This window comes from Anomaloglossus baeobatrachus, chromosome 9 (genome assembly GCF_048569485.1).
Source record: "Anomaloglossus baeobatrachus isolate aAnoBae1 chromosome 9, aAnoBae1.hap1, whole genome shotgun sequence".
NCBI lineage: Eukaryota > Metazoa > Chordata > Amphibia > Anura > Aromobatidae > Anomaloglossus > Anomaloglossus baeobatrachus.
Genome location: NC_134361.1, coordinates 17,252,781 through 17,276,899, shown reverse-complemented (window position 1 = coordinate 17,276,899; position 24,119 = coordinate 17,252,781). Strand labels below are relative to the sequence as shown.

General features: G+C 55.6%; 1 protein-coding gene across 3 annotated transcripts; it reads right to left on the bottom strand.

Annotated features, from left to right (window-relative positions):
- Window positions 1-1,282: 1,282 nt before the first annotated feature.
- Window positions 1,283-22,971, bottom strand: LOC142250273 (calpain-1 catalytic subunit-like). 3 transcript variants are annotated; one of them, XM_075322407.1, is made up of 14 exons: window positions 22,643-22,971; window positions 21,530-21,653; window positions 21,098-21,167; window positions 19,853-19,977; window positions 18,468-18,601; window positions 18,150-18,321; window positions 17,988-18,071; window positions 17,661-17,746; window positions 17,401-17,475; window positions 5,584-5,723; window positions 4,573-4,742; window positions 4,291-4,305; window positions 2,486-2,688; window positions 1,283-2,393 (listed from the first exon to the last, which is right to left on the bottom strand). In XM_075322407.1, the coding sequence occupies exons 1-14, from the start codon at window positions 22,648-22,650 to the stop codon at window positions 2,384-2,386; spliced, it is 1,416 nt and encodes a 471-aa protein (XP_075178522.1). In that variant the 5' UTR covers window positions 22,651-22,971; the 3' UTR covers window positions 1,283-2,383. The 3 variants fall into 3 exon arrangements, with proteins under 3 accessions (XP_075178522.1, XP_075178524.1, XP_075178523.1); XM_075322409.1 differs by lacking the exon at window positions 22,643-22,971 and having other exon boundaries at window positions 21,530-21,852; XM_075322408.1 differs by lacking the exon at window positions 1,283-2,393 and having other exon boundaries at window positions 2,482-2,688.
- Window positions 22,972-24,119: the final 1,148 nt, after the last annotated feature.

The following is a 24,119-nucleotide window of genomic DNA, read 5'->3' as shown; positions in this document are numbered from 1 at the left end:
CGGAGAAAGCGCAGGACGCGGCGGACGTTTTGTTGTGGTCACATGTGAATAGGCTACTTTCACACATCAGGTTTTTGCCATCAGGTACAATCCGGAAAAAAACGGGTAAATCGGATCCGGTACCGCATCCGGTTTATCCCCATAGACTTGCATTGTAACCGGATTGTACCTGATGGCTTTGCGTTGCATCCGTTTTTTTCCAGATGAGGCAAAATTTATCAAAGCGGCGGCCGGAGGCAACGTGTCTTGCAACGTTTTTTTGTCCGGCGTGATACGGCGTGTTTTACAATGAAAGCCTATGGACGCCGGATCTGGCGCAATGCGGTAAAAAATGGATGCGGCTACCGGATCCGTTTTTGTAAACTGCGCATGCACCAAATTAAAAAAGCTGATCCTTCAAAAAAAAGGACAAACCAGATGCAAAAACGGATGCAAACTGGATCCACCGGATCCGGTTTTGTACGCATCCGGCATAACGGATCCGTTAAAAACCGGATCCGGTGGATACGGTTTTACATTTTTTTGCCGGATCCTTTGGATCAAGAAAAAAAAGGATTGTGCCTGAATGCAGAAAACTGATGTGTGAAAGTAGCCTTAGCGGCAATGATCAGAAGACGCAGCGGAAAAATGCTTGTTCTTTGTGCCGCCGTCATCCAGCAATAGCGTCTCCACCTCCCCATAGAGGAAAGCGGGGTAGTGCGATCCCAGAACCTACAGACCCCACAGATCTGCTGATCCCACTCTACAGAGATCAGTGATCATCCTACACAGTCACTGCACCAGCAGAATAGTGAGTGCAGCTCTGGAGTATAATACAGGAGGTAACTCAGGATCAGTAATGTAATGTATGTACACAGTAACTGCACCAGCAGAATAGTGAGTGCAGCTCTGGAGTATAATACAGGCTCAGTAATGTATGTACACAGTGACTGCACCAGCAGAATAGTGAGTGCAGCTCTGGAGTATAATACAGGCTCAGTAATGTAATATATGTACACAGTGACTGCACCAGCAGAATAGTGAGTGCAGCTCTGGAGTATAATACAAGAGGTAACTCAGGATCAGTAATGTAATGTAATGTACACAGTGACTGCACCAGCAGAATAGTGAGTGCAGCTCTGGAGTATAATACAGGAGGCAACTCAGGATCAGTAATGTAATATATGTACATAGTGACTGCACCAGCAGAATAGTGAGTGCAGCTCTGGGGTATAATACAGGATGTGGCTCAGGATCCGCAGTGTATGACTAGTTTGGGTACAGGGCTTCAGCAGCGTGTATCCTGGGATTTCCCCGTTATAGATGTCGGTGGAGCTGCACAGGACACATCAGTGACACAGACATGTTTGGAGAAGTTTTATTCCTGTGCATTGTTTTCCGAATGTTCGTGGCTCTGGATCTCGGTGGATGTTCGGGGCTCTGGATCTCGGTGGATGTTCGGGGCTCTGGATCTCGGTGGATTTTCGTGGCTCTGGATCTCGGTGGATTTTCGTGGCTCTGGATCTCGGTGGATGTTCGGGGCTCTGGATCTCGGTGGATGTTCGGGGCTCTGGATCTCGGTGGATTTTCGTGGCTCTGGATCTCGGTGGATTTTCGTGGCTCTGGATCTCGGTGGATGTTCGGGGCTCTGGATCTCGGTGGATGTTCGGGGCTCTGGATCTCGGTGGATTTTCGTGGCTCTGGATCTCGGTGGATTTTCGTGGCTCTGGATCTCGGTGGATGTTCGGGGCTCTGGATCTCGGTGGATGTTCGGGGCTCTGGATCTCGGTGGATGTTCGGGGCTCTGGATCTCGGTGGATGTTCGGGGCTCTGGATCTCGGTGGATGTTCGGGGCTCTGGATCTCGGTGGATGTTCGGGGCTCTGGATCTCGGTGGATGTTCATGGCTCTGGATCTCGGTGGATGTTCGGGGCTCTGGATCTCGGTGGATGTTCGGGGCTCTGGATCCCGGTGGATGTTCGGGGCTCTGGATCTCGGTGGATGTTCGGGGCTCTGGATCTCGGTGGATGTTCGGGGCTCTGGATCTCGGTGGATGTTCGGGGCTCTGGATCTCGGTGGATGTTCGGGGCTCTGGATCTCGGTGGATGTTCGGGGCTCTGGATCTCGGTGGATGTTCGGGGCTCTGGATCCCGGTGGATGTTCGGGGCTCTGGATCCCGGTGGATGTTCGTAGCTCTGGATCCCGGTGGATGTTCGTGGCTCTGGATCCCGGTGGATGTTCGTGGCTCTGGATCCCGGTGGATGTTCGTGGCTCTGGATCTCGGTGGATGTTCGTGGCTCTGGATCTCGGCGGTTTTGGCTTCTCGTGTTGTGAAGATCCGCGCTGTATTCCGCTTGTTTGTGGCTTGAGTGCAGATTATTGATGTGTTCCTTCTCTGTGATACTTCAGTGAGTCCTGGAAATGAGACAGTTTAATACTTGTATAATGGCGCCAACCCTGGCCGTCACCCGTTACCAGCTTCTTGCCTTTGTGTCTGGGTCACTCACCTGTTACCGGTTTCTTTCTCGCGGTGAACCCTGATATAGAAGTGTCCCTCCTGGTTGGCGTCATACGTGGATGGCACAATCACGTATTCTCCCGGGGTCACAGACGCCCTCACGGTCACTCCTCGGCTATTTTGTGCTGGGCCGGTGTCAGCCACCGGGCGGCTCCTCGTGAAGAATCCACGATCGAGATATGGACGGGGAACCTGGGGCACGAATTGTGCTGTCAGATTATTATGGGAAAGTCTCCCCTCCCCCCAGACTACCACCGCTCTGCGGGAATAGTCCGCCATTACAGCAGCGGCTCTGACACTATGGCGCTGAGAGCGATGGGAAATGTGGCCAGGAAGGTTCAGGTAAAGTGAACAGATCGACCGGCCCTTTCCTCCATCTCCAGTCACAGGGAGGGAAAGCTCTTGCTTCTTCTGGATCTACACATTTTGTGTACGCAGCCTCCCCGCTGTGTAATGTGTGTGCCGCCTCCCTGTTGTGTAATGTGTGTGCCGCCTCCCTGCTGTGTAATGTGTGTGCCGCCTCCCTGTTGTGTAATGTGTGTGCCGCCTCCCTGTTGTGTAATGTGTGTGCCGCCTCCCTGCTGTGTAATGCGTGTGCCGCCTCCCTGCTGTGTAATGTGTGTGCCGCCTCCCTGCTGTGTAATGTGTGTGCCGCCTCCTGCTGTGTAATGTGTGTGCCGCCTCCCTGCTATGTAATGTGTGTGCTGCCTCCCTGTTGTGTAATGTGTGTGCCGCCTCCCTGCTGTGTAATACGTGTGCCGCCTCCCTGCTGTGTAATGTGTGTACTGCCTCCCTATTGTGTAATGTGTGTGCTGCCTCCCCGCTGTGTAATGTGTGGGCCGCCTCCCTGCTGTGTAATGCGTGTGCCGCCTCCCTGCTGTGTAATGTGTGTGCCGCCTCTCCGCTGTGTAATGCGTGTGCCGCCTCCCTGCTGTGTAATGCATGTGCCGCCTCTCCGCTGCGTAATGCGTGTGCCGCCTCCCCGCTGTGTAATGCATGTGCTGCCTCCCCGCTGTGTAATGCATGTGCTGCCTCCCCACTGTGTAATGCATGTGCTGCCTCCCCGCTGTGTAATGCGTGTGCCACCTCCCCGCTGTGTAATGCGTGTGCCGCCTCCCCGCTGTGTAATGCGTGTGCTGCCTCCCCGCTGTGTAATGCATGTGCTGCCTCCCCGCTGTGTAATGCGTGTGCTGCCTCCCCGCTGTGTAATGCATGTGCTGCCTCCCCGCTGTGTAATGCATGTGCTGCCTCCCTGCTGTGTAATGCATGTGCCGCCTCCCCGCTGTGTAATGTGTGTGCTGCCTCCCCGCTGTGTAATGTGTGTGCTGCCTCCCTGCTGTGTAATGTGTGTGCTGCCTCCCCGCTGTGTAATGCATGTGCTGCCTCCCCGCTGTGTAATGCGTGTGCTGCCTCCCCGCTGTGTAATGCATGTGCTGCCTCCCCGCTGTGTAATGCGTGTGCTGCCTCCCCGCTGTGTAATGCATGTGCTGCCTCCCCGCTGTGTAATGCGTGTGCCGCCTCCCCGCTGTGTAATGCGTGTGCTGCCTCCCCGCTGTGTAATGCATGTGCTGCCTCCCCGCTGTGTAATGCATGTGCTGCCTCCCCGCTGTGTAATGCGTGTGCTGCCTCCCCGCTGTGTAATGCATGTGCTGCCTCCCAGGGGGCTAACCCTGGTCTGCTCATGGGTTGTGGACTAATGAGACCCGGGTGTGTTCTGTTCCCCTATTTCTACATTTGTCGGGTATGTTGCCCTGGTGGGGGGAGGACAATGGTGACCCCCGCACAGATTCTCACCAGCTCTTCAGGAACCTGAGAAAGAAAAAAAACCAACTATTAGATGTCAACAAGGAGGTAAAGTAAAGCTGCAGGATGTCATGGAGGCCGCAAGCCCTGGGACCAATGCTAGTCTGATGTCAGTGATTGAGCTGCGGGTGGGCCCTATAAGACGGGGCCCCGGCCACACATCCTGCTCCAGAACCCCACATCAGGGTGCGTCGTCTGGATGGATCTGTACACAGCTGTGCGCGGGGCCGCGGATTATGGCAGATAATATATTGGTGGGTGACAGGTACTCGCCCTGTATAGGTGACACGTCATGTGGAGTTTCGCGGCTCTTCTGTCCGTCTGCAGCAGCTCCACTAACACCGTCCAGCGCTCCTCATTCCCCGGCTCAGTAACTGACTCCGCCTCCGGGTCTGAGGCCACGCCCACACGGAAACGGAATTGTGGGTTGGTGAAGAAAGATTCTAAATAAAATAGGGAGAGATGATGGGAATTAGGGTTGGAGGGATTATGGAGGGTGGTCCTGGCGGGTCTCTGATTACTGCACCAGTCACATCAAATACTTTCCATAAATCAGCAGCATTGCGAAAACATGAAACTGAAATATATGCAGCCAACGCCCCATACCTGGCCTCGGGATAGCTGTAAATATTCAGGCAGCTCTTCTGCTGCCAAAATACATATTAAATAGAAGAGGGGGGTGCAGCTGCAATGTCTCTCTATGCGAGACTTGTGCTGTCATCACGGTGGAGGGGGGGGATGCAGCTCCAGCTTTTCTCTACGTGAGACCCATATTGTCAAAAGGGAGACGGGGGATGCAGCTGCAGATTCTCTCTATGTGAAACTTGTTTTGTCAAAGAGGAGAAGGGAGATGCAGCTTCTCATTTTGTGAGACTTCAGAGGGGAAGAAGGGGGATGCAGCTGCAGCTTTTCTCTAAGTGAGACTTGTGCTGCGAGAGGGTGAGAAGGGAGATGCAGCTGCAGCTTTTCTCTAAGTGAGACTTGTGCTGCGAGAGGGTGAGAAGGGGGATACAGCTGCAGCTTTTCTCTAAGTGAGACTTGTGCTGCGAGAGGGTGAGAAGGGAGATGCAGCTGCAGCTTTTTCTCCCTGTGAAATTTATCACAATTGTCTAAAAATGAATCTGTCGTTGCCCATAGCATCCAATCACAGCACAGCTTACATTTTTACCAATGTAGTTTAAAAAAATAAAAGCTGCGCTGTTATTGGTTGCTACAAATAGATTTTCATGAAAAACTTTTGATAAATGAGGCCCGTTGTGTCCGTGTGTTCAGTGTTTTACTTACTCAACCTGCGTCCTCCTCCTGCACTGACCCCGCGCTCCCAGCACCCCGAGAGTTCAGTGACCTTACACTGAGGAGAATCCTGGCGGCCTTCACAAATGACCATCCATGAAAAGAGGCTGCAGAAGTCGTCACAGAGCATCCTGAAAAAAACAGAGACTGCGGGGTCAGTCACAGCACAGAGAGACTGCGGGGTCAGTCACAGAACAGAGACTGCGGGGTCAGTCACAGCACAGAGAGACTGCGGGGTCAGTCACAGAACAGAGACTGCGGGGTCAGTCACAGAACAGAGAGACTGCGGGGTCAGTCACAGCACAGAGAGACTGCGGGGTCAGTCACAGAACAGAGACTGCGGGGTCAGTCACAGAACAGAGAGACTGCGGGGTCAGTCACAGAACAGAGACTGCGGGGTCAGTCACAGAACAGAGAGACTGCGGGGTCAGTCACAGCACAGAGACTGCGGGGTCAGTCACAGCACAGAGAGACTGCGGGGTCAGTCACAGAACAGAGACTGCGGGGTCAGTCACAGAACAGAGACTGCGGGGTCAGTCACAGAACAGAGACTGCGGGGTCAGTCACAGAACAGAGACTGCGGGGTCAGTCACAGAACAGAGAGACTGCGGGGTCAGTCACAGCACAGAGAGACTGCGGGGTCAGTCACAGCACAGAGACTGCGGGGTCAGTCACAGAACAGAGACTGCGGGGTCAGTCACAGAACAGAGAGACTGCGGGGTCAGTCACAGAACAGAGACTGCGGGGTCAGTCACAGAACAGAGAGACTGCGGGGTCAGTCACAGCACAGAGACTGCGGGGTCAGTCACAGAACAGAGACTGCGGGGTCAGTCACAGAACAGAGACTGCGGGGTCAGTCACAGAACAGAGACTGCGGGGTCAGTCACAGAACAGAGACTGCGGGGTCAGTCACAGCACAGAGAGACTGCGGGGTCAGTCACAGAACAGAGACTGCAGGGTCAGTCACAGAACAGAGACTGCGGGCTCAGTCACAGAACAGAGACTGCGGGGTCAGTCACAGCACAGAGAGACTGCGGGTCAGTCACAGCACAGAGACTGCGGGGTCAGTCACAGCACAGAGACTGCGGGGTCAGTCACAGCACAGAGAGACTGCGGGGTCAGTCACAGCACAGAGACTGCGGGGTCAGTCACAGCACAGAGAGACTGCGGGGTCAGTCACAGAACAGAGACTGCGGGGTCAGTCACAGCACAGAGAGACTGCGGGGTCAGTCACAGAACAGAGACTGCGGGGTCAGTCACAGCACAGAGACTGCGGGGTCAGTCACAGCACAGAGAGACTGCGGGGTCAGTCACAGCACAGAGAGACTGCGGGGTCAGTCACAGCACAGAGAGACTGCGGGGTCAGTCACAGCACAGAGAGACTGCAGGGTCAGTCACAGCACAGAGACTGCGGGGTCAGTCACAGCACAGAGAGACTGCGGGGTCAGTCACAGCACAGAGACTGCGGGGTCAGTCACAGCACAGAGAGACTGCAGGGTCAGTAACAGCACAGAGAGACTGCGGGATCAGTCACAGCACAGAGACTGCGGGGTCAGTCACAGCACAGAGAGACTGCGGGGTCAGTCACAGCACAGAGACTGCGGGGTCAGTCACAGCACAGAGAGACTGCGGGGTCAGTCACAGAACAGAGACTGCGGGGTCAGTCACAGCACAGAGAGACTGCGGGGTCAGTCACAGAACAGAGACTGCGTGGTCAGTCACAGCACAGAGACTGCGGGGTCAGTCACAGCACAGAGAGACTGCGGGGTCAGTCACAGCACAGAGAGACTGCGGGGTCAGTCACAGCACAGAGAGACTGCGGGGTCAGTCACAGCACAGAGACTGCGGGGTCAGTCACAGCACAGAGAGACTGCAGGGTCAGTCACAGCACAGAGACTGCGGGGTCAGTCACAGAACAGAGACTGTGGGGTCAGTCACAGAACAGAGACTGTGGGGTCAGTCACAGCACAGAGACTGCGGGGTCAGTCACAGAACAGAGAGACTGCGGGGTCAGTCACAGAACAGAGACTGCGGGGTCAGTCACAGAACAGAGAGACTGCGGGGTCAGTCACAGAACAGAGACTGCGGGGTCAGTCACAGAACAGAGAGACTGCGGGGTCAGTCACAGCACAGAGAGACTGCGGGGTCAGTCACAGCACAGAGACTGCGGGGTCAGTCACAGAACAGAGACTGCGGGGTCAGTCACAGAACAGAGACTGCGGGGTCAGTCACAGAACAGAGACTGCGGGGTCAGTCACAGAACAGAGACTGCGGGGTCAGTCACAGCACAGAGAGACTGCGGGGTCAGTCACAGAACAGAGACTGCGGGGTCAGTCACAGAACAGAGACTGCGGGCTCAGTCACAGAACAGAGACTGCTGGGTCAGTCACAGCACAGAGAGACTGCGGGTCAGTCACAGCACAGAGACTGCGGGGTCAGTCACAGCACAGAGACTGCGGGGTCAGTCACAGCACAGAGAGACTGCGGGGTCAGTCACAGCACAGAGACTGCGGGGTCAGTCACAGCACAGAGAGACTGCGGGGTCAGTCACAGAACAGAGACTGCGGGGTCAGTCACAGCACAGAGAGACTGCGGGGTCAGTCACAGCACAGAGACTGCGGGGTCAGTCACAGCACAGAGACTGCGGGGTCAGTCACAGCACAGAGAGACTGCGGGGTCAGTCACAGCACAGAGAGACTGCGGGGTCAGTCACAGCACAGAGAGACTGCGGGGTCAGTCACAGCACAGAGAGACTGCAGGGTCAGTCACAGCACAGAGACTGCGGGGTCAGTCACAGCACAGAGAGACTGCGGGGTCAGTCACAGCACAGAGACTGCGGGGTCAGTCACAGCACAGAGAGACTGCAGGGTCAGTAACAGCACAGAGAGACTGCGGGATCAGTCACAGCACAGAGACTGCGGGGTCAGTCACAGCACAGAGAGACTGCGGGGTCAGTCACAGCACAGAGACTGCGGGGTCAGTCACAGCACAGAGAGACTGCGGGGTCAGTCACAGAACAGAGACTGCGGGGTCAGTCACAGCACAGAGAGACTGCGGGGTCAGTCACAGAACAGAGACTGCGTGGTCAGTCACAGCACAGAGACTGCGGGGTCAGTCACAGCACAGAGAGACTGCGGGGTCAGTCACAGCACAGAGAGACTGCGGGGTCAGTCACAGCACAGAGAGACTGCGGGGTCAGTCACAGCACAGAGACTGCGGGGTCAGTCACAGCACAGAGAGACTGCAGGGTCAGTCACAGCACAGAGACTGCGGGGTCAGTCACAGAACAGAGACTGCGGGGTCAGTCACAGAACAGAGACTGTGGGGTCAGTCACAGCACAGAGACTGCGGGGTCAGTCACAGAACAGAGAGACTGCGGGGTCAGTCACAGAACAGAGACTGCGGGGTCAGTCACAGCACAGAGACTGCGGGGTCAGTCACAGCACAGAGAGACTGCGGGGTCAGTCACAGCACAGAGAGACTGCGGGGTCAGTCACAGCACAGAGAGACTGCGGGGTCAGTCACAGCACAGAGACTGCGGGGTCAGTCACAGAACAGAGACTGCGGGGTCAGTCACAGCACAGAGACTGCGGGGTCAGTCACAGCACAGAGACTGCGGGGTCAGTCACAGCACAGAGAGACTGCGGGGTCAGTCACAGCATAGAGACTGCGGGGTCAGTCACAGCACAGAGACTGCGGGGTCAGTCACAGAACAGAGACTGCGGGGTCAGTCACAGCACAGAGACTGCGGGGTCAGTCACAGCACAGAGACTGCGGGGTCAGTCACAGTACAGAGACTGCGGGGTCAGTCACAGAACAGAGACTGCGGGGTCAGTCACAGAACAGAGAGACTGCGGGGTCAGTCACAGAACAGAGAGACTGCGGGGTCAGTCACAGAACAGAGAGACTGCGGGGTCAGTCACAGAACAGAGAGACTGCGGGGTCAGTCACAGAACAGAGACTGCGGGGTCAGTCACAGAACAGAGACTGCGGGGTCAGTCACAGCACAGAGACTGCGGGGTCAGTCACAGAACAGAGACTGCGGGGTCAGTCACAGAACAGAGACTGCGGGGTCAGTCACAGCACAGAGACTGCGGGGTCAGTCACAGCACAGAGACTGCGGGGTCAGTCACAGAACAGAGACTGCGGGGTCAGTCACAGCACAGAGAGACTGCGGGGTCAGTCACAGCACAGAGAGACTGCGGGGTCAGTCACAGAACAGAGACTGCGGGGTCAGTCACAGCACACAGACTGCGGGGTCAGTCACAGCACAGAGACTGCGGGCTCAGTCACAGAACAGAGACTGCGGGGTCAGTCACAGAACAGAGACTGCGGGGTCAGTCACAGAACAGAGACTGCGGGTTTCAGTCACAGCACAGAGACTGCGGGGTCAGTCACAGAACAGAGACTGCGGGGTCAGTCACAGCACAGAGACTGCGGGGTCAGTCACAGCACAGAGAGACTGCGGGGTCAGTCACAGCACAGAGACTGCGGGGTCAGTCACAGAACAGAGACTGCGGGGTCAGTCACAGCACAGAGACTGCGGGGTCAGTCACAGAACAGAGACTGCGGGCTCAGTCACAGAACAGAGACTGCGGGGTCAGTCACAGAACAGAGACTGCGGGGTCAGTCACAGAACAGAGACTGCGGGCTCAGTCACAGAACAGAGACTGCAGGGTCAGTCACAGAACAGAGACTGCGGGGTCAGTCACAGCACAGAGAGACTGCGGGGTCAGTCACAGAACAGAGAGACTGCGGGGTCAGTCACAGCACAGAGAGACTGCGGGGTCAGTCACAGAACAGAGACTGCGGGGTCAGTCACAGAACAGAGACTGCGGGGTCAGTCACAGCACAGAGAGACTGCGGGGTCAGTCACAGCACAGAGACTGCGGGGTCAGTCACAGAACAGAGACTGCGGGGTCAGTCACAGCACAGAGAGACTGCGGGGTCAGTCACAGCACAGAGAGACTGCGGGGTCAGTCACAGCACAGAGAGACTGCGGGGTCAGTCACAGAACAGAGACTGCGGGCTCAGTCACAGAACAGAGAGACTGCGGGGTCAGTCACAGAACAGAGACTGCGGGGTCAGTCACAGAACAGAGAGACTGCGGGGTCAGTCACAGCACAGAGACTTCGGGGTCAGTCACAGCACAGAGACTGCGGGGTCAGTCACAGCACAGAGACTGCGGGGTCAGTCACAGCACAGAGAGACTGCGGGGTCAGTCACAGCACAGAGACTGCGGGGTCAGTCATAGCACAGAGACTGCGGGGTCAGTCACAGAACAGAGACTGCGGGGTCAGTCACAGCACAGAGAGACTGCAGGGTCAGTCACAGCACAGAGACTGCGGGGTCAGTCACAGAACAGAGACTGCGGGGTCAGTCACAGCACAGAGAGACTGCGGGGTCAGTCACAGCACAGAGACTGCGGGGTCAGTCACAGCACAGAGAGACTGCAGGGTCAGTCACAGCACAGAGACTGCGGGGTCAGTCACAGCACAGAGAGACTGCGGGGTCAGTCACAGCACAGAGAGACTGCGGGGTCAGTCACAGCACAGAGAGACTGCGGGGTCAGTCACAGCACAGAGACTGCGGGGTCAGTCACAGCACAGAGAGACTGCGGGGTCAGTCACAGAACAGAGACTGCGGGGTCAGTCACAGCACAGAGAGACTGCGGGGTCAGTCACAGCACAGAGAGACTGCGGGGTCAGTCACAGCACAGAGAGACTGCGGGGTCAGTCACAGCACAGAGACTGCGGGGTCAGTCACAGAACAGAGACTGCGGGGTCAGTCACAGAACAGAGACTGCGGGCTCAGTCACAGCACAGAGACTGCGGGGTCAGTCACAGCACAGAGACTGCGGGGTCAGTCACAGAACAGAGACTGCGGGGTCAGTCACAGAACAGAGAGACTGCGGGGTCAGTCACAGCACAGAGACTGCGGGGTCAGTCACAGAACAGAGACTGCGGGGTCAGTCACAGAACAGAGACTGCGGGCTCAGTCACAGCACAGAGAGACTGCGGGGTCAGTCACAGCACAGAGAGACTGCGGGGTCAGTCACAGCACAGAGAGACTGCAGGGTCAGTCACAGCACAGAGACTGCGGGGTCAGTCACAGCACAGAGAGACTGCGGGGTCAGTCACAGCACAGAGACTGCGGGGTCAGTCACAGCACAGAGAGACTGCAGGGTCAGTAACAGCACAGAGAGACTGCGGGGTCAGTCACAGCACAGAGAGACTGCGGGATCAGTCACAGCACAGAGACTGCGGGGTCAGTCACAGCACAGAGAGACTGCGGGGTCAGTCACAGCACAGAGACTGCGGGGTCAGTCACAGCACAGAGAGACTGCGGGGTCAGTCACAGAACAGAGACTGCGGGGTCAGTCACAGCACAGAGAGACTGCGGGGTCAGTCACAGAACAGAGACTGCGTGGTCAGTCACAGCACAGAGACTGCGGGGTCAGTCACAGCACAGAGAGACTGCGGGGTCAGTCACAGCACAGAGAGACTGCGGGGTCAGTCACAGCACAGAGACTGCGGGGTCAGTCACAGCACAGAGAGACTGCAGGGTCAGTCACAGCACAGAGACTGCGGGGTCAGTCACAGAACAGAGACTGCGGGGTCAGTCACAGAACAGAGACTGTGGGGTCAGTCACAGCACAGAGACTGCGGGGTCAGTCACAGAACAGAGAGACTGCGGGGTCAGTCACAGAACAGAGAGACTGCGGGGTCAGTCACAGAACAGAGACTGCGGGGTCAGTCACAGCACAGAGACTGCGGGGTCAGTCACAGCACAGAGAGACTGCGGGGTCAGTCACAGCACAGAGAGACTGCGGGGTCAGTCACAGCACAGAGACTGCGGGGTCAGTCACAGCACAGAGAGACTGCGGGGTCAGTCACAGCATAGAGACTGCGGGGTCAGTCACAGCACAGAGACTGCGGGGTCAGTCACAGAACAGAGACTGCGGGGTCAGTCACAGCACAGAGACTGCGGGGTCAGTCACAGCACAGAGACTGCGGGGTCAGTCACAGCACAGAAACTGCGGGGTCAGTCACAGCACAGAGACTGCGGGGTCAGTCACAGCACAGAGACTGCGGGGTCAGTCACAGAACAGAGACTGCGGGGTCAGTCACAGAACAGAGACTGCGGGGTCAGTCACAGCACAGAGAGACTGCGGGGTCAGTCACAGCACAGAGACTGCGGGGTCAGTCACAGCACAGAGAGACTGCGGGATCAGTCACAGCACAGAGACTGCGGGGTCAGTCACAGAACAGAGACTGCGGGGTCAGTCACAGAACAGAGACTGCGGGGTCAGTCACAGTACAGAGACTGCGGGGTCAGTCACAGAACAGAGACTGCGGGGTCAGTCACAGCACAGAGAGACTGCGGGGTCAGTCACAGAACAGAGACTGTGGGGTCAGTCACAGCACAGAGACTGCGGGGTCAGTCACAGCACAGAGACTGCGGGGTCAGTCACAGAACAGAGACTGCGGGGTCAGTCACAGAACAGAGACTGCGGGGTCAGTCACAGAACAGAGACTGCGGGGTCAGTCACAGAACAGAGACTGCGGGGTCAGTCACAGAACAGAGAGACTGCGGGGTCAGTCACAGAACAGAGAGACTGCGGGGTCAGTCATAGAACAGAGAGACTGCGGGGTCAGTCACAGAACAGAGACTGCGGGGTCAGTCACAGCACAGAGACTGCGGGGTCAGTCACAGAACAGAGACTGCGGGGTCAGTCACAGAACAGAGACTGCGGGGTCAGTCACAGAACAGAGACTGCGGGGTCAGTCACAGAACAGAGACTGCGGGGTCAGTCACAGCACAGAGACTGCGGGGTCAGTCACAGAACAGAGACTGCGGGGTCAGTCACAGAACAGAGACTGCGGGGTCAGTCACAGCACAGAGACTGCGGGGTCAGTCACAGCACAGAGACTGCGGGGTCAGTCACAGAACAGAGACTGCGGGGTCAGTCACAGCACAGAGAGACTGCGGGGTCAGTCACAGAACAGAGACTGCGGGGTCAGTCACAGCACACAGACTGCGGGGTCAGTCACAGCACAGAGAGACTGCGGGGTCAGTCACAGAACAGAGACTGCGGGGTCAGTCACAGCACACAGACTGCGGGGTCAGTCACAGCACAGAGACTGCGGGCTCAGTCACAGAACAGAGACTGCGGGGTCAGTCACAGAACAGAGACTGCGGGGTCAGTCACAGAACAGAGACTGCGGGTTTCAGTCACAGCACAGAGACTGCGGGGTCAGTCACAGAACAGAGACTGCGGGGTCAGTCACAGCACAGAGACTGCGGGGTCAGTCACAGCACAGAGAGACTGCGGGGTCAGTCACAGCACAGAGACTGCGGGGTCAGTCACAGAACAGAGACTGCGGGGTCAGTCACAGCACAGAGACTGCGGGGTCAGTCACAGAACAGAGACTGCGGGCTCAGTCACAGAACAGAGACTGCGGGGTCAGTCACAGAACAGAGACTGCGGGGTCAGTCACAGAACAGAGACTGCGGGGTCAGTCACAGAACAGAGACTGCGGGCTCAGTCACAGAACAGAGACTGCGGGGTCAGTCACAGAACAGAGACTGCGGGGTCAGTCACAGCACAGAGAGACTGCGGGGTCAGTCACAGAACAGAGAGACTGCGGGGTCAGTCACAGCACAGAGAGACTGCGGGGTCAGTCACAGAACAGAGACTGCGGGGTCAGTCACAGAACAGAGACTGCGGGGTCAGTCACAGCACAGAGAGACTGCGGGGTCAGTCACAGCACAGAGACTGCGGGGTCAGTCACAGAACAGAGACTGCGGGGTCAGTCACAGCACAGAGAGACTGCGGGGTCAGTCACAGCACAGAGACTGCGGGGTCAGTCACAGCACAGAGAGACTGCGGGGTCAGTCACAGAACAGAGACTGCGGGCTCAGTCACAGAACAGAGAGACTGCGGGGTCAGTCACAGAACAGAGACTGCGGGGTCAGTCACAGAACAGAGAGACTGCGGGGTCAGTCACAGCACAGAGACTGCGGGGTCAGTCACAGCACAGAGACTGCGGGGTCAGTCACAGAACAGAGACTGCGGGCTCAGTCACAGAACAGAGAGACTGCGGGCTCAGTCACAGAACAGAGACTGCGGGGTCAGTCACAGAACAGAGACTGCGGGGTCAGTCACAGCACAGAGAGACTGCGGGGTCAGTCACAGAACAGAGAGACTGCGGGGTCAGTCACAGCACAGAGAGACTGCGGGGTCAGTCACAGAACAGAGACTGCGGGGTCAGTCACAGAACAGAGACTGCGGGGTCAGTCACAGCACAGAGAGACTGCGGGGTCAGTCACAGCACAGAGACTGCGGGGTCAGTCACAGAACAGAGACTGCGGGGTCAGTCACAGCACAGAGAGACTGCGGGGTCAGTCACAGCACAGAGACTGCGGGGTCAGTCACAGCACAGAGAGACTGCGGGGTCAGTCACAGAACAGAGACTGCGGGCTCAGTCACAGAACAGAGAGACTGCGGGGTCAGTCACAGAACAGAGACTGCGGGGTCAGTCACAGAACAGAGAGACTGCGGGGTCAGTCACAGCACAGAGACTGCGGGGTCAGTCACAGCACAGAGACTGCGGGGTCAGTCACAGCACAGAGACTGCGGGGTCAGTCACAGCACAGAGACTGCGGGGTCAGTCACAGCACAGAGAGACTGCGGGGTCAGTCACAGCCAGAGACTGCGGGGTTAGTCACAGCACAGAGACTGCGGGGTCAGTCACAGAACAGAGACTGCGGGGTCAGTCACAGCACAGAGAGACTGTAGGGTCAGTCACAGCACAGAGACTGCGGGGTCAGTCACAGAACAGAGACTGCGGGGTCAGTCACAGCACAGAGAGACTGCGGGGTCAGTCACAGCACAGAGACTGCGGGGTCAGTCACAGCACAGAGAGACTGCAGGGTCAGTCACAGCACAGAGACTGCGGGGTCAGTCACAGCACAGAGAGACTGCGGGGTCAGTCACAGCACAGAGGCTGCGGGGTCAGTCACAGCACAGAGAGACTGCGGGGTCAGTCACAGAACAGAGACTGCGGGGTCAGTCACAGCACAGAGAGACTGCGGGGTCAGTCACAGCACAGAGAGACTGCGGGGTCAGTCACAGCACAGAGAGACTGCGGGGTCAGTCACAGCACAGAGACTGCGGGGTCAGTCACAGAACAGAGACTGCGGGGTCAGTCACAGCACAGAGACTGCGGGCTCAGTCACAGCACAGAGACTGCGGGCTCAGTCACAGCACAGAGACTGCGGGGTCAGTCACAGAACAGAGACTGCGGGGTCAGTCACAGAACAGAGAGACTGCGGGGTCAGTCACAGCACAGAGACTGCGGGGTCAGTCACAGAACAGAGACTGCGGGGTCAGTCACAGAACAGAGACTGCGGGCTCAGTCACAGCACAGAGAGACTGCGGGGTCAGTCACAGCACAGAGACTGCGGGGTCAGTCACAGCACAGAGACTGCGGGGTCAGTCACAGAACAGAGACTGCGGGGTCAGTCACAGAACAGAGACTGCGGGGTCAGTCACAGTACAGAGACTGCGGGGTCAGTCACAGAACAGAGACTGCGGGGTCAGTCACAGCACAGAGACTGCGGTGTCAGTCACAGCACAGAGACTGCGGGGTCAGTCACAGGACAGAGACTGCGGGGTCAGTCACAGCACAGAGACTGCGGGGTCAGTCACAGAACAGAGACTGCGGGGTCAGTCACAGAACAGAGACTGCGGGGTCAGTCACAGCACAGAGACTGCGGGGTCAGTCACAGCACAGAGACTGCGGGGTCAGTCACAGCACAGAGACTGCGGGGTCAGTCACAGGACAGAGACTGCGGGGTCAGTCACAGCACAGAGACTGCGGGGTCAGTCACAGAACAGAGACTGCGGGGTCAGTCACAGAACAGAGACTGCGGGCTCAGTCACAGCACAGAGAGACTGCGGGGTCAGTCACAGCACAGAGAGACTGCGGGGTCAGTCACAGAACAGAGAGACTGCGGGGTCAGTCACAGAACAGAGACTGCGGGGTCAGTCACAGAGCAGAGACTGCGGGGTCAGTCACAGCACAGAGACTGCGGGGTCAGTCACAGCACAGAGACTGCGGGGTCAGTTACAGAACAGAGACTGCGGGGTCAGTCACAGAACAGAGACTGCGGGGTCAGTCACAGTACAGAGACTGCGGGGTCAGTCACAGAACAGAGACTGCGGGGTCAGTCACAGCACAGAGACTGCGGGGTCAGTCACAGCACAGAGACTGCGGGGTCAGTCACAGGACAGAGACTGCGGGGTCAGTCACAGCACAGAGACTGCGGGGTCAGTCACAGAACAGAGAGACTGCGGGGTCAGTCACAGAACAGAGAGACTGCGGGGTCAGTCACAGAACAGAGACTGCGGGGTCAGTCACAGAGCAGAGACTGCGGGGTCAGTCACAGCACAGAGACTGCGGGGTCAGTCACAGCACAGAGACTGCGGGGTCAGTTACAGAACAGAGACTGCGGGGTCAGTCACAGAACAGAGACTGCGGGGTCAGTCACAGTACAGAGACTGCGGGGTCAGTCACAGAACAGAGACTGCGGGGTCAGTCACAGCACAGAGACTGCGGGGTCAGTCACAGCACAGAGACTGCGGGGTCAGTCACAGGACAGAGACTGCGGGGTCAGTCACAGCACAGAGACTGCGGGGTGGTGGTTGTCCACCATACTACAGAGATCAGCCCTTCTTCATGCCCCATATTACGGCATATTGACCTGCTCGGTTCCCCCTTCAGACAGGATAAATATCATTACCAGAACTCGCCATCTTCTTTCTGGAGGTTCAGCGCTTGTCGCTCCACGTCTGACACCGAACTCCACTCCTGGGATCTGCAAGGGTATGAAAGGCACAGTGACCTGATGGTGAGTGCACGGCCCAGGCCGCACCATGACCACCACAGGCATGAGGAGCTCCGTCCATCTCCTGACTCCAGTCCATGAGGAGGAATGGAGATCAGTAAGTGATCGTCTCATGAGCCGGTCCTCCGTGTAATATGACGCACACTCCCACTCACTTGTCGCTCCAGGGGCCATTATATTCGGTGAAGCCCCAGGGATTCCTCAGCCTGATGAGTGTGACCTCCCCGGAGCTGAGCTTCACCTGGACAGAGAATTAGGGAGAAGTCGTAAGGATGATGGGAGTCAGATTCTGCGTCCTCATCCAGTGTTATTGTATGAAATACATGGTGCCAGGTATAAACCCAATAACCAGTGCAGGCTCCAGGAAAACCTTATATTCCAGATGTTCCCTGAAGAACCCTCCCCCAATCATCGTCTTCTTTGTGGGTGACTGGTGCGGGCAGCCCATTACCCCTGGTGTATTGTGTCATGGCTGCACTTACCTCCTTGGCTCCTAGAACTGAGTATGCGTGTCCCATCACCAAGCCATCCTCATCCACACGCCCAACGTCACCGGCATCAGAAACCTTCCAGAGGACAAGAACTTAGTGCAGAATCTAAGATCAGTGCAATACTCAGCATGGACAGTGGAGGACGCTACCCACCTGAATATAGCAAGCCATGAGGGCCTTCCTGCCCTCAGCCTCTGTGACCATCTCCCAGACCTCCTCCGATGGGTATCTGCTCAGACTCACGCTCTCTGCTATTCCACCAGTGAAATCTTCCAGCGTCTCTGCGATGGTTCCACCCTGCAGTGCAGAGTAGCCACCGCACACCCTGAGAGGACACATATAGGGGGGATGAAGACTGGATATAATTGCAACGCCCGCCGCTCAGCTACATGTGAGGAACACGGAGAGAACCTGGAACACTCCAAGTCTCACCAGCCGGAGCATTCTGCTCGGGGTGAGTGATGGACGTACTTGGCGTAAGCTTTCTCCAGCAGGGCGCTCCATAGTTCCGTTTGAGAATCGCTCTTCGTGTACACAAGCCGACCTTTTTTGGTTGGGAGTTTGTCGTCAATCACCACATCGAACCATTCACCAAATTGCCACAACTGCAGAGATGAGGCGGCGATCATCAGTATGCCTAATGGATGGACCTGCACCCCCTGTCCCAACCACATCCCAATCTGTACACCCTGCTCCGACCACATCCAAATCTGCACACCCTGTCCCAACCACATCCCAATCTGTACACCCTGCTCCGACCACATCCAAATCTGTACACCCTGCTCTGACCACATCCAAATCTGCACACCCTGCTCCGACCACATCCCAATCTGCACCCTCTTCTCCAAGCACATCCCAGTTTGCACCCCCTGCTTCATCCACATTCCAGTCTGCACCCCCTGCTCCAACCACATCACAGTCTGCACCCCCTACTCCAACCACATCACAGTCTGCACCCCCTGCTCCAACCACATCACAGTCTGCACCCCCTACTCCAACCACATCACAGTCTGCACCCCCTACTCCAACCACATCACAGTCTGCACACCCTGCTCCGACCACATCCCAATCTGCACCCTCTTCTCCAAGCACATCCCAGTTTGCACCGACTGCTCCGTCCACACCCCAGTCTGCACCCCCTGCTCCAACCACATCACACTCTGGACACCTTACTCCAACCACATCACAGTCTGGACACCTTATGCCAACCACATCCCATTCTGCACCCCTTACTCCAACCACATCCCAATCTGCACCCACTGCTCAGACCACATCCCAGTCTGCACCCGCTGCTCTGACCACATCCCCGTCTGCACCCCCTACTCCAACCACATCCCAATCTGCACCCTCTTCTCCAAGCACATACCAGTTTGCATCCCCTGCTACGTCCACATCCAAGTCTGCACCCCCCTGCTCCAACCACATCACAGTCTGGGCACCCTACTCCAACCACATCCCAATCTGCATCCCCTGCTCCGACCACATCCCAATCTGCACCCCCTGCTCCGACCACATCCCAATCTGCACCCCCTGCTCCGACCACATCCCAATCTGCACCCCCTGCTCCTACCACATCCCAGTCTGTGCCCCCTACTCAAACCATATCCCAATCTGCACCCTCTGCTCCGATCACATCCCAATCTGCACCTCCTGCTCTGACCACATTCCAGTGTGCACCTCCTGCTCCAACCATATCCCAGTCTGCACCCCCTGCCTGCTCCAACCACATCCCAGTCTGCACTCCCTGCTCAGATTGTCTTCACCCCCTTTTCTGACCACATCCCAGTCTGCAACAAAGGCTCTGAAAGAAGGACCTCAAATTTGTGTCTGTCAGTTGATTTGACACCTTTCCCCACCTTAAAATGGAAGATTCCACTGTAACCATCTCTGGGGCTGAAGCTTTGATCGGTAGGGACCACTTGCGAGAATAGAGAGGGGTGGAGTGTGAGAGATGAAATAGTGGACAGCAGCCAGCAGTCACCTAGGGAAAAAAAAGAGACGTAAGAGCAGCCAATATATGTGGCCTCCAGCGAGTCCCTGCCCCAAGCAGCTACTGACCGCTCCAATTATCTGTAATATATCAGCTCATGTCCACATCCAGCCACGGGCCCACAGAGAATATTATAATGAAGGCCACCCTGCAACTACACAGGGCAAGTTACAGCTCACTAATCACACCATAAAAGTGATAGAGAGCAGCGGCGTCAGAACCAGCAGTATAGAGGCCAGCGGTATAGAGGCCAGCGGTAATAAGAAGCCAGAAGTATAGAGGCCAGCGGTATGGTATCCAGCTGTATAGAGGCCAGTGGTTAGGAGGCCAGCAGTGATAAGAAGCCAGCAGTATAGAGGCCAGCGGTGATAAGAAGCCAGCAGTATAGAAGCCAGCGGTATGGTATCCAGCAGTATAGAGGCCAGTGGTATGGAATGCAGCTGTATAGAGGCCAGTGGTATGGAATGCAGCTGTATAGAGGCCAGTGTTATGGAGGCCAGCACTATAGAGGCCAGCGGTAATAAGAATCCAGCAGTATAGAGGCCAGCGGTATGGTATCCAGCTGTATAGAGGCCAGTGTTATGAAGGCCAGCACTATAGAGGCCAGCGGTATGGTATCCAGCAGTATAGAGGCCAGCGGTATGGTATCCAGCTGTATAGAGGCCAGTGTTATGGAGGCCAGCACTATAGAGGCCAGCGGTAATAAGAAGCCAGCAGTATAAAGGCCAGCGGTATGGAGCTCAGTGGTATAGCAGCCAGCAGCATAGAGACCAGCGGTGATTAGAAGCCTGCAGTATGGAGGCCATTGGTATGGAGGCCAGAGGTGATAAGAGGCTAGCAGAATAGAGGCCAGCAGTATGGAGGCCAGTAGTGCTAGGTATCATCATTCACAATGTCAGCGGTACGTTTCACTGTAGACAGACATGAGTCTGCTTCTGTCTAGAGACCATTATCATGCCAGGGCTGCAGAGAACAGCCTTATCCAATATTGGACCATTTTGACACTCCTCCAACTCAGTGACACTTCTGAACGGGAGTCCCCACTTCTCTGTGTCCCTATGGCTCAGTCTGGTGATGTGCTGCACGTCTCCTGTCCTCCAGCTCCACTTACCTAGATCCCCCTGACAGACGTCCGTGCTGCTGGACCCACTCTCAATGAATTTGGGGTTAGAGCAGAAATCCTGCAGATTATACAAAGAACAGAACAATATTTTGGGGGCCGTGCTGCACAGTATACATTGGGGTCCAAGAGCCTTAAGGCCCTGTCACACACAGAAATCTGCGGCAGATCTGTGGTTGCAGTGAAATTGTGGACAATCAGTGTCAGGTTTGTGGCTGTGTACAAATGGAACAATATGTCCATGATTTCACTGCAACCACAGATCTGCCAAAGATTTATCTCTGTGTGTGACGGGGCCTTTAGCTTCTCACACTGGCACTGGCTTTCCCTGCGGATCACAGCAGCGAGACCATGAGATCAGATTGTTTCTGGGGGCCCTTCTCACAATAGGGAATGTCAAGAGAAGAAATCCTCCAAACTTACCGGGGGTCTCTTCCACTCTACATTAGGATCAGAAACGTCTAGGGGAAACGCAGGGTCCTCAAAGAGTTGTCCCTTCTCCAAGCAAAGAGTGCGAAGAGTGCGGTAATCCTGACCGGCCCACATGCTGGATAGATAGATGGATAGATAGATAGATAGAGGGATAGAGGGATAGATAGATAGATGGATGGATAGAGGGATGGATAGATAAATATATAGATAGAGGATAGATAATCGATAGATAAAAGGATAATAGATAGATAGATAGAGGGATAGATAGATAGATAGAGGGATAGATAGAGGGATAGATAGAGGGATAGATAGATAGAGGGATAGATAGAGGGATAGATAGAGGGATAGATAGAGGGATAGATAGAGGGATAGATAGAGGGATAGATAGATAGAGGGATAGATAGAGGGATAGATAGATAAAGGGATAGATAGATAGATAGATAGATAGATAGAGGGATAGATAGATAGAGGGATAGATAGATAGATAGATAGATAGAGGGATAGATAGATAGAGGGATAGATAGATAATAGATAGAGGGATAGATAGATAGATAGAGGGATAGATAGATAATAGATAGAGGGATAGATAGATAGATAGATAGATAGAGGGATAGATAGATAGATAGAGGGATAGATAGATAGAGGGATAGATAGATAGAGGGATAGATAGATAGATAGATAGAGGGATAGATAGATAGATAGAGGGATAGATAGAGGGATAGATAGATAGAGGGATAGATAGATAGATAGAGGGATAGATAGAGGGATAGATAGATAGAGGGATAGATAGATAGAGGGATAGATAGATAGAGGGATAGATAGATAGATAGAGGGATAGATAGATAGAGGGATAGATAGATAGATAGATAGAGGGATAGATAGATAGAGGGATAGATAGAGGGATAGATAGAGGGATAGATAGATAGAGGGATAGATAGATAGATAGATAGATAGAGGGATAGATAGATGGATAGATAGAGGGATAGATAGATAGAGGGATAGATAGAGGGATAGATAGATAGAGGGATAGATAGAGGGATAGATAAATAGATAGATAGAGGGATAGATAGAGGGATAGATAGATGGATACATTATGATTGATACCTTTCCATGTTTGTGCTCGTTCTGCCGTTGGATGTGACGTGGGCTCTTATACCTGCGCTCGGTATCTACGCCCTTTTACACCCTTTTTCTATGTATTCAGAGATAAAGTGTCACGGATATTCCCTTCCTCGCTGAGTCGAAGGATTATGTGGTTTTGGAGCCATGACGGTGCGGTTGCAGGGTGCGCTGTTCCCATACCTCGGGGGCGCGGTGATTGGTGGCAGCTGGCGCTGCTGATATCAGGGGTACGTGGCACTTGGCAGAGCCGGGGACGGTCAGGGTTGGGCCGGGTGCAGATTTGTTTTTTTCTAGTGGAAGCCGAGCAGATAACGCTTGTTTTCTTCAGAGATGTTGGAGATGTTTTTCTTTTCCTGAAGCTTTTCCTCTCTTTGCAGCTTTTTGATTGGACTCTGCATATTTTGGAGACACTTTCATTAGGATTCACAGAAGTGATGTCATTTTTTTCAAAAGCAAAAGTGAATTTAAGTGAAGTCTTTATGGAGCATTTTGTATTTGGTCAAAAAAAATAATCTGTATACTACTGTGTGCACGCTGCCTGACTGAGGAAGTAATGCAGTGTTTGCAGACTGGGAGGCTCTGGGAGGCACTGGGAGGCACTGGAAGGCACTGGGAGACACTGGGAGGCACTGGGAGACACTGGAAGGCTCTGGGAGACACTGGGAGGCACTGGGAGGCTCTGGGAGGCACTGGAAGGCTCTGGGAGACACTGGGAGGCACTGGGAGACACTGGAAGGCACTGGGAGACACTGGGAGGCACTGGGAGACACTGGAAGGCTCTGGGAGACACTGGGAGGCACTGGGAGACACTGGGAGGCACTGGGAGACACTGGGAGACACTGGGAGGCACTGGGAGACACTGGGAGGCACTGGGAGGCACTGGGAGACACTGGGAGACACTGGGAGGCTCTGGGAGACACTGGAAGGCACTGGGAGACACTGGGAGGCACTGGGAGACACTGGGAGGCACTGGGAGACACTGGGAGGCACTGGGAGACACTGGGAGGCACTGGGAGGCACTGGGAGACACTGGGAGACACTGGGAGGCTCTGGGAGACACTGGAAGGCACTGGGAGACACTGGGAGGCACTGGGAGACACTGGGAGACACTGGGAGGCACTGGGAGACTCTGGGAGGCACTGGGAGGCTCTGGGAGACACTGGAAGGCACTGGGAGACACTGGGAGACACTGGGAGGCACTGGGAGACACTGGAAGGCACTGGGAGACACTGGGAGGCTCTGGGAGGCACTGGGAGGCTCTGGGAGGCTCTGGGAGGCACTGGGAGACACTGGGAGGCTCTGGGAGGCACTGGGAGACACTGGGAGGCACTGGGAGACACTGGAAGGCACTGGGAGACTCTGGGAGGCACTGCGAGGCTCTGGGAGACACTGGGAGACACTGGGAGGCTCTGGGAGACACTGGGAGGCACTGGGAGACACTGGGAGACACTGGGAGGCT

What these genes read in the sequence shown, in the direction of transcription:
- LOC142250273 (XM_075322407.1), bottom strand. An exon ending in TAGAGTGGAAGAGACCCCCG is followed by an intron (nt 21,168 to 21,529) that starts GTAAGTTTGGAG and finishes TATAATCTGCAG; the next exon opens with GATTTCTGCTCTAACCCCAA. An exon ending in CAGTTCTAGGAGCCAAGGAG is followed by an intron (nt 17,747 to 17,987) that starts GTAAGTGCAGCC and finishes TTCTCTGTCCAG; the next exon opens with GTGAAGCTCAGCTCCGGGGA.